Source organism: Ostrea edulis, chromosome 7, assembly GCF_947568905.1.
Source record: "Ostrea edulis chromosome 7, xbOstEdul1.1, whole genome shotgun sequence".
Taxonomy (NCBI): Eukaryota; Metazoa; Mollusca; class Bivalvia; order Ostreida; family Ostreidae; genus Ostrea; species Ostrea edulis.
The window spans coordinates 20,715,195-20,725,487 of NC_079170.1; the positions used below are offsets into that span (position 1 = coordinate 20,715,195).

A 10,293-nucleotide genomic window follows, 5' to 3' on the forward strand; every position below is an offset into this window, starting at 1 on the left:
CCTCTGTCAATGCTCAAATTACAAGATTCTTGTAAAACACTTTGAAACCTTTATCCAAACATTCAACTTAGCTTAATCAATTCATGGTGCAACATTTTTAAAAATAAAATTGTGTTGACGCTTGTGAACAAATTCCTAAACAATTTGATTTTAATCAAAATAAAACTTAATTGTCCGATTTTTTATGTTATTTTAGCTACATTAATTCTTCTAGTTCTTTTATAAATTTCCGTTCCGTCCCGTTACGTTTTCCGTTACGCGTTTTAGCAACAGTCACGGCGTCCGATACCGACATGGAACAAACGAACGCGTGAGTGACGTGTGACAGTCCTCCGTTCGGATCATGTCAATGAGTTTCCTGAAAACATATCTGGGAATACAAAAAGAAATAATTCTGAAACAAAAAGTGAATGTGGTAGATTTATTCAATTCAATTCAATTCAATTCTTTATTGGCACTAAAGCACATTATATAAGAATGTGTTGTTAGCCATACATAGATACACATATATATTGATACATTACAAAATATCAAACTGTTGAAAACTTATTTCTAACATTAAAACAGTCTCTGATGTATAGACAGGTTTGTTTTGTAGATACAAGGTTATGTGGATTTAGTAAACAAAATAAGGTATTAATATCTAGTAGTTTTGAATGCATTTTTCTAATATGTTCATACACAGGACAATCAAGTAAAAAATGTTTTTCATCTTCAACAATAGTTTGACAATGAAAACAAAATATTGATTCAATGATTAATATGATTCATTGACATAGATAGATAGATAAGTAGCTAGATACATAGATATAGTTACGTTCTTTGGTTGCCTTGACATTTAGAGAGAGGGGGCATTCCTTGCCTTGACATTTAGAGAGGGGGGGGGGTGATGGAATGCATGATTCCATTGTACATTGGCCAAGAGAATGAGAGAGAGAGAGAGAGAGAGAGAGAGAGAGAGAGAGAGAGAGAGGGGCTGCAGAGAGCGCGGGAAAACCAAGTGATATAAATGAAAAGAACAAAGGAAGAGAGAGAAAGAGAGAAGCCTGGGGATTATTGTGCAATAGGCGGGATGCCTGTTATGCACTACCCTAGTGCTTTTTAAGCATAACCTTCAAACCCCCATATTGAAGAGGTATCTAAGTATTTCTGTGGTTTTAGTATTTCTGTGGTTTTAGTATTTCTGTGGTTTTAGTACTTCTGTGGTTTTAGTATCGACTTGAACAGGTTGAGAGTGGACGACACACATACATAGTATACCTACTCACAAACACAACGATTAAAAGGAATCTACAAAATTTTAGGGTTTTTTTTCTTTCGGAACCACCCAAAACGGTGCATTCCCCGCGCGGTTTCTAACAATTTGTTACATATAACAATTTGATACAAAGCGTAGCAGGAATGGCGATGCTATGTAACAATAAAGTTGTTACATAGTGTCGCCATTCGTGCTACGCTTAGTAACAAATTGTTACATACTGTTACGTTGTTACATACCGTGCCGTATAAGGGATAATAGTATTCATACTTTAAGTGCCTGTAAATATTACAGTGCTCACGCCTGACTTATCACTATAGGATTCCCGCCTATAGGCACGGACTAATCAGTATCGGGTCTCTAACTATGGCACGGACTGAACACTATAGGGCCCCGCCTATAGGCATGGGTTGATCACCATAAGGTCTCCGCCTGAACTGATCACTATAAGGCCCCCGCCTGAACTGATCAAAATAAGGCCCCCGTCTGAACTAATCAATATAAGGCTACCACATATAGGACAGACTAGTTTCTATAGGGTTTCTGCCTGACGGATCAATATAGAACTCCTGCCTATAGGCACGGACTGATCACTATAGGGTCCCCGTCTACAAGATGGACTGATCACCATAGGGCCCCGCATATAGAACAGATTTATCACTATAGGGCCCCGCCTACAGACACAGACTGATCACTATAGCCCCCACCCCCCACCCCAACAGAACAGACTGATCACTAGAGGGTCCCGCCTATAGGCGACGCTCAAATTATGAGTCATACTGGGGAAATTTAATCTCGTTTTCAATACGCATGAAATGTATACATGTATTTCCAATTTAACATTAGTATTTACCAAAACAAAGAGACTACAACTCATATTCAGCAGTATCTACTCTTCCTGTATATCCCGACGTAAAACAATGTTACGCTAAGGTAGACTACTGACATAAAAGTCCGGGTTTCCCTTCTCTTAATTTTGTGTATTCCTTGTAGGAGTTATGAGATTGCTCATTGCTCGTTATCTTCACCTTTTCATTGTCGCGATGTTCAATTTCAGTCGACTGGAAATTTGTGTACATTGAATTTTGAACTGATTGTTTGAATAAACAATCTATACAAAATACACATGTAATCATCTAATTTGAATTCATTGAACTTTACAGATATCATTAATAAAATTAATTAACCCCCCCCTTCTTCTAATTTGCAAGTGGCGTAATTCGTCGTATTTTCTTTTCTTTGATGCATGAATGCGTATCTTCAAAGGATGAAAATTCTACAATTCTATATATTAGGTAAGACACAAATATTGAATGTGGCACTTGCATGAAATACTACTGTCAACCGTTTCTACATGAACTTGTTCACTTTTTCACAGTTGTCCGTTACCAGCCACAGGTTGTCAGACTGGTCCACAGGGATCCCCCTATGAACATGATATCCGGTCATGTTTTGTCATAAATGAAGTACCCCCTCTCTCTTTTGCCCTAAGACACTGATCGGACTAATAACGATAACCTCAATAGCATGAAATGATACCGTCTCAATACAATGCACAGGCTGTGGGAATGCTAACGGATAACGGAATGTATATTTTTAAATAGATTACGTCAAACTACTAACAGTATATAATGATACATATATCTGTATTGATAGTATGATACATTAAGGTCAAATTTACAACATATACTGATACACTTTTACGAGGGCTCTCTTATGTTCTACCAACCACACGTTGTCGGACTGATCCACAGTGATCCCCCACGGACATGCTATCCCGTCATCCTTTGTTAGGATATAGGCGATGAAGTCCCCGTCCTGGCTAATAAGATGCACGACATTGTTAGCGTTGTCTGAGATGAGGATGTGACCCAGGCTGTCGTTGGCCAGACCACGTGGCTTAAGGTGATCAAACTTCTGAGTCCCACCTCGCCCGTCATAATGAAAGCGAAACTTCCCAGACTTGTCATATACCACTACTCTATTGCTACGACTAAATACATATATATAACCAGTACAGATATCACCATTCACATTCTCACAGACAGGCCATTTGCTTGGTGACATATAATTATTACATTGTAATATTTTAAACTCCTGGATCTTCTCACCGCTGCAGTTGTACCGAACCACTGTAACTCTAGCATTCCAATTACCAAAATCACTAAACAGACAGACCAGGATTTCTCCCGATCTGGTACGACAAAGACCTACAGGTTCGCCCCGAGTTTTTACAAGTTTAGTTGCCTGTTTATTGGGAAACACTCGGTAGATGGCACCATGATTGCGGACAGAATAAATCAGACTCCCGTCCTTCATCACAGCCAGGCCAGAAGGTTCTTTAGATGTAGTAATCGTGTCCAAGTGTGTACTTGACCCGTCAATCAAAATTATCCCAGACCCACTCCCACTGATGTATGATCTTTCATTTCCAAAGCACGCCACGTGACGTAACTCTTTCTTGTCAGGTTTTATTTCACTTAGCTGGACTGCCTGTTGTAATACCGTTTTGATCAATAATGATTTTTTTGAAGAAATTCATAAAATTGACTAACACTATTTTTCGTAACTCTTTTCCCGCTTTTTCCAATTTTAGAGGTTTCCGTCATTGTCGTTTGAGTGTATTCTGTCTTATCATCTGCCTACATTGGATGGGTCGGGATTCTATCTCTTTTGTTTCTGTGTATTGGGTTTTATCATCTGTCTTACCTCGAGTAAGTTTACTTTTGGTCATTTGTCCAAACTGTTTCTTGTTCAAAGTTTTGTTGAACTGGCCCGCCGTGAACGTGGGATCAGTAGTTACTACTGTGTCTGGAAATTTTAAGTGTTTGACCACGTCAGGGTTTTGTTTCCGGTACAAGATGAGGTCAGCAGGAGGACTTGACTCTGTAAGGTCTTCTAGATTTTCAATGACATGTTCTAGGTTCTGTTTATATTCTTCTAACTCGGCTTTATGTTGTGATAATTCTTCTAGCTTCTTTTTCTCGTCTGACTCTGACTCGTCTAGACCTTCATTCAAAATTGCATTGATATGATCTATAAAATCTTTGGCTTGTCTCTTCATTTCCCTCCTCAGATTTTGGTGGCTGGTCTTTATCCGTGATTCTCCATTTTCGACATCTTTTATCCTTTGTATGACATCCGCTCTCCTTTGTGTTTTCATTTCAGACAGTTCTTTTATGGCTGCAGCCTTTTGTTTCTCGTACATATCCTGCATTTTCCCAATTCTGTGTGTATTATGAATCTCTTGAATGCATAAAATGCAGACCGGAACTTGACAATTTTCACAGCAAGCATCATATGGTTTGGACGGGTGACTTTCACACATTTTGACCATGTTGGTGGGGTGGAGTCTCTCGGATATAGGGATGATGTTGTGTCCAGAGGGAACCTTGCTTTTAAGATGAAATGTTTTACAGCGAGAACAGAATTCATCTCCACAGGGAACACATTGGAACAGAGCAGGCTCCTCCTCACAGTACTGACATCGGATGATGTCCTGGGCCTGAGACCGAGCCATGACTATTCCGTCTAAAATAAAAATGAGCTTCATTAAGGAAAGGAACACAAAAATGGGTGTTGATGCAGAATCGTTTTACGTGCAAATGGTTGTCATTTTCAGGTTCTACGGTTTATGCAATTTCGAAATACGGCTAGCAAACACAGTGATTAACCGACATGCTGACGACACAACTTTGGCTCTTGGTGGTTCACCAAAATTTCTTTTTGCTGCACTTAACACTATAAACTACTACTTGATTTTCTCTGGATTAAAACTCAACAGCTCAAAAACAAAAATTGTTGGGATAGCCTTTAAAACATCACCAAACAAAATGGAAGCTAGAGTGGGGATGCAATTCTTTCAACTTACTTGGAATAGAATTTTCTTTGGATATGGAAAACAAATAGTCGATTTAAATTATAGTATTCAGATACCAAAAATTAAAGCTTTGATACGCCGGTGGAATAGAAGAATACTCATGCAATCCCATTGGTTGAGTCGCCAAAACACTGCTTAAACCTAGAAGCTAAATCGTCAGTTTATTACACTACCAAATCCTGATAAAAATACTGTCTTTTCTGAGTATTTTTTTGATTTATATGGAATTCAAAGATTGACAGGGTCAATAGAGAAATTGTCATCCAAGGCATGAAAATGGCTGAGGTGAAAACTCTAATATATCTTTAAAGGGGCATGGACATGATTTGAGCTGAAATTTTTCAAATTTTATTTTTCCATTTTCATTCTTAATAATGCTAAACTAAAGTATTTCTAATGGTCAACCAAAATTTGAATAGCACTTGTTGAGTTACAAGTGAGAAACAGCACTCACAATTCTTTGCTATGTAAACAAGGCTTGTGCCATGTTTTTGATTACATATAGATTGCTTAACGTAGTTCCACACTCCTGTGACATCATAAGATTTTGTAAAATCAATGATTTAATGACTGGAACATAAATTTTGTTGGGGTCTTTTTCAATAGTGATTGTAAAATATCTTGTTAGCCATAAACTATTTCAAAAGTCTTAGTTACACTTAAATAATCAATAATATGTTTCAAAATGTTGAATCCAAGGACAATAACTCTGTTTTCATTAAATCATTTTTCAAGTCCATTATACGATAGATTCCCTTTATTTTTTTCACAAACATTTTACCAAGGTGATAAGGAATCATTATCTGTGTCTTTTCATGAAATTACATAACATTTTAATCCATGAGTGAATTTGAATAGCTCAGCTGTATGGTGCCAGACTTCGATTTTTATGGGGGTATACATACTCTGGAAGCTATAGATTTGAAATTATTAAGGAAAGATGTGGATTTTTTTTCATAAATAACTATAACAGATGTACATCTACTAAAATAAATAGAAAACAATTATGTGTAAACTATGCTATAAGGAAAATATGTCCACATCTGTTTGTTTTTTAACATTTTGGAGAATAACGCTAATTGAATAATTTTGCACATATTATTTTAAAACTTGATGAACATAATGAAAATTACATGTGTTTTAGTTATTAACATGTTTCTTGATAAATAAATGCAATTTAAAAAATATTTTGTTGTTTTTATTTTAAAATAACAACAAAAAACTTTTTCCAATGGATTTCATAAAAATCTACATAAGGGTACATGACTTCAGTAGTGTCTGTAATGAAAATTAATATGGAAATCCTTAACTAATTTGTCTTTTTTCATTACTCACAATATTAATTTATTGATTCCAAACAAAAAATGCTACCTAAACCCCAAAAATCCAGGACTAAGGACCCACCTTAATAGAAAATAGCACGTTTAAAACCATATGAGATGTGCTAAACAGTAGATACTATATAATTGTGTTCAGAATTAACTTATGAATTGGAAAAAAAACTGCCTTAAACGAAACTTTACTTGTATATTTAACCTATGTAGACAAAAATATGGCACGAGCCTTGTTTACATAACAAACAAATGGATGATAAATATCTCATACAAAAAATTAGTTTTATCCCAACATGGCATAATACAAATATGTTTGTTAGTAATAAAGGCATTTATGTTAAAACATGGCATCAACATGGTGTGAAAATAATTGGAGACTCTTAGATGAAAATGGATTTTTTTCATTACTACAAGATATTTCACAAAAATTTAGACTAGCAAATGTATGTACACTGCAATACAAAAGTATTACCAGTATTATATCTAAGTTTTTTGTAAAGAAAATGTATGTTAAGAGATCAGATATTCCACCATTCATTCCATTTTACTTTGAATCTATATTGTTAAATGACAAATGTTCCAAATCATTATAATGATCATAAATAACAATGACCTCGTATACAAATCAAATAAAAAATGAAACACTGAATTATCTAGATACATTTAGAAAGCATTTTTTCAGTCAAGGAGTTGTTTAAAGTTATTTTAAAACAAGCATTGCTACCCAAGTTCAGTGGTTGCAATATCGAATTCTTTACAAGCTTCTTCATACAAAATATTACCTCAAGAAAATCAGTATCATTTCAGATGACTGTTGTTCATTTTGTAAAGAAGATGTAAAAACAATACAACATATGTTATATCTTGTTCTGATACTCTATCACTTTGGAATAATCTTAGCATGCATATTTTCAGAAAAACATAAAAAAAAAAATATGGGTTTTAATGGAACTAATTTTATATTTGTTGAAACGCCTTTCGGTTTGTGTAATTAAGTTGTTAATTTTATAATTCTGTATACCAAACAATATATTTTCAAAACAAAACTCCTACCATACCGCCGCGATAGTCGAGAGGTTAGAGCGTTCGCCCCGCATGCGGAAGGCCGGGGTTCGAATCCCGGCTACGACAGACCTAAGTCGTTAAAACAGGTAGTGACGGTTCCATCGCCAAACGCTCGGCATCAGGTGTGAATGTCACGGGTCCTCGGAAATGACCTTAAAAACGGATGACCCGTGTCACAGTAGGTGTTAAAGAACCCTCACTGCTCAATGGCCGTAAGCGCGGAACATAGGTCTAAATTTGATAGTGATGGGAATCGGTGTGAATTTCACAATCGATGATTGATTTACTGTAACTAACTAATTATCGATTATAATCGGACATAGAGAAATTCTATAATAATTAGAGTAATTTAAGTACATAAGTACTACAAAAGTGTAAATAAATATTTTTTTACGTTTATATTCGTTGTTTCCATAGCTGAGAGAGTGTAAGTGAATATTTTCTGTGTGTATTTTTTTTAATTCTTTTAATTACATATATAAAAGTCGTCAAAAAACAGATATCGTTTGCTTCAGTTCCGGTCCGTATATCAAAGTTAAATGTCATTAACTGACATTGATCCGGCTGAATTAAAATATAATAAGGGCCTAACGTTCAGCAAAGCAAAATGAGGAAAGAAATTCATTTCATTACGAACAAAATTAAAACTGATAAATTAAGAGATTTATTGTCACCAACTGAAAACACGATCCGCACGTGCAGAGTAACAGTGGCCTTTGAAAGCGGTTTTTATATGCGTAATTCCCACATGGCTTTGCTGCATGTAGTATCAAGATTCTCTTTGATAATGGTCCTTCGTTTATATGCCTGAATCAAAGTACGTCTATCTCAGTATCTGACCAACGTGAACATGCTTTATTCCCCGTGTATGGATACTTTCGCTTTCGAGTGCGCCGCCATTATGATAAACAAAACTTTTAGGTTACTAGATAGGTCACGGCAGGAATATTCTTCAAAAACTACAGTCGTTGAGAAAATAAAATCTAAAAACCGATTAATTGGAATAAAATTTTCATAATCGAGAGCTTAGAATTTGCCAACAATCGACTGATTTTCGATTATAATCGATGATTGGAATACCACTAGAATTCATACATTTCAGAGAAATTATTGCCACAAAAAACAAGATGAGTTTGTGAAACACAAATACCCCCGATAATGGCCAATTCCGAAGATGGCCAAGGTCGCAAGGGCAAATATCTTGGTACCAGTAGAAAGATATTGTCAAAAGAAATGTTCATGTACAATATGAAAGCTCTAATATTTACCATTTAGAAGTTATGACCAATGTAAAAAAAATTTAAAGTAGGTCAAATATCAAGGTCAAAAGGTTTAATACCAACGGAGAGGTCTTGTCACAAGGAATACTCATGTGAAATATGAAAGCTCTATCACTTACTGTTGAAAAGTTATTTGCAAGGTTAAAGTTTTCAAAAAGTAGGTCAAACTCCAAGGTCAAGGTCACGGGGTCAAAAATGTTGGTGCCCACTGAAAGGTCTTGTCACAAGGAATACTCATGTGAAATATCAAAGCTCTATCACATACTGTTCAAAAGTTATTAGCAAGGTTAAAGTTTTAGACAGAATGACAAAATGACAGAATTACAGAATGACAGACAGGACAAAAACAATATGACCCCCGATCTTCGATCTCGGGAGCATAACAATTATGAAAAGAGAGAGGGGGGTAGTAATATCCATACTTCAGGTGCCTGTGTCTCCATACACCCCTACTAACGTTATTGTTATTTAAATTTACACCACGTGGGTTTTTTGACCCATTAAAAGATCAGAGGTGAGGTCAAATTCTGCAGTGAAGGAAACCGGAAATAAATCTGCCAAAGCTATAGTCATTTTCTATACAATATACAATATACATGTATCATCAATGCATTGCAATTACGTAGAAAATTCAATTTTAAAGTACTGTCATACCGGCGATAATTTTGAAATAGATCTAGTGAAAAGTTCAGGAAGTTAAAGTGTGAAATAGATCTAGTGAAAAGTTCAGGAAGTTAAAGTGTGAAATAGATCTAGTGAAAAGTTCAGGATGTTAAAGTGTGAAATAGATCTAGTGAAAAGTTCAGGATGTTAAAGTGTGAAATAGATCTAGTGAAAAGTTCAGGAAGTTAAAGTGTGAAATAGATCTAGTGAAAAGTTCAGGAAGTTAAAGTTATTTAAAGATCTAGATTGTAGTTTACCTGATATTTAGTCTTACTGTCGTGTCATGAGGGGGGGGGGGGGTCTTTTCTTCTTCTGTCTGGGGGGGGGGGGGGGGGGGGCAACGGTAATAATTCCATTGTTTATAACATAATTATGCAAATAAAGAAGTTGGGGTGACTGCTCTCTTCCATTTTCATTTATAGTGGTAGTTAGGGTAATGACAGAACTGCAAACATGTATGCATGTATTGATGGAGAATTTGTATATATATGTCAACCCCCATCCTCCCCGAATTACGAAATCGAAGGTAAGAAAAAAATTGATCTTTGGTAGTAATTAGGAGAAAAATTCCCCTCCCCGATTTAGGATTTTGAAGAGGGGCAAGTCACAACACAAAAGAATTTTTTTTCTCTTGTCAAGGATTTTTAACAAATTAAATTATCTTCAGCATTGGTTACAAAAACAAAAAACAAAAAGAAATCGAGAGAATATTTTGCATTGAAAATAAAATTGCTGAAGAAAATGTGCGATTCCCCCCTTCCAGTATAAATGTGACTCATATTAACTGCACAAAATAATATATCACATTATAAG

The 10,293-nt window shown here is 35.6% G+C and overlaps 2 protein-coding genes across 8 annotated transcripts in view; both read right to left on the reverse strand.

The window, feature by feature from the left end:
* Positions 1–407: 407 nt before the first annotated feature.
* The window catches only part of LOC125655507 (tripartite motif-containing protein 45-like), a 26,051-nt gene continuing 16,165 nt past the window's right edge, over positions 408–10,293 (reverse strand). For 4 of the 7 annotated variants that reach the window (XM_056143641.1, XM_056143642.1, XM_056143639.1 and 1 more), the window contains 2 exons: positions 3,968–4,789; positions 408–3,900 (listed from right to left, as the gene is read on the reverse strand). In XM_056143641.1, coding sequence (XP_055999616.1) covers positions 3,893–3,900; positions 3,968–4,778 — 819 coding nt within the window. In that variant the 5' untranslated portion in view covers positions 4,779–4,789 and the 3' untranslated portion in view covers positions 408–3,892. Of the gene's footprint in view, positions 4,790–10,293 lie in introns of all 7 variants that reach the window. The other 3 variants (XM_056143636.1, XM_056143637.1, XM_056143635.1) reach the window with 1 other exon arrangement.
* LOC130048618 (uncharacterized) lies at positions 2,936–3,577 on the reverse strand. The gene has a single exon (XM_056145603.1). The coding sequence runs from the start codon at positions 3,575–3,577 to the stop codon at positions 2,936–2,938; it is 642 nt and encodes a 213-aa protein (XP_056001578.1).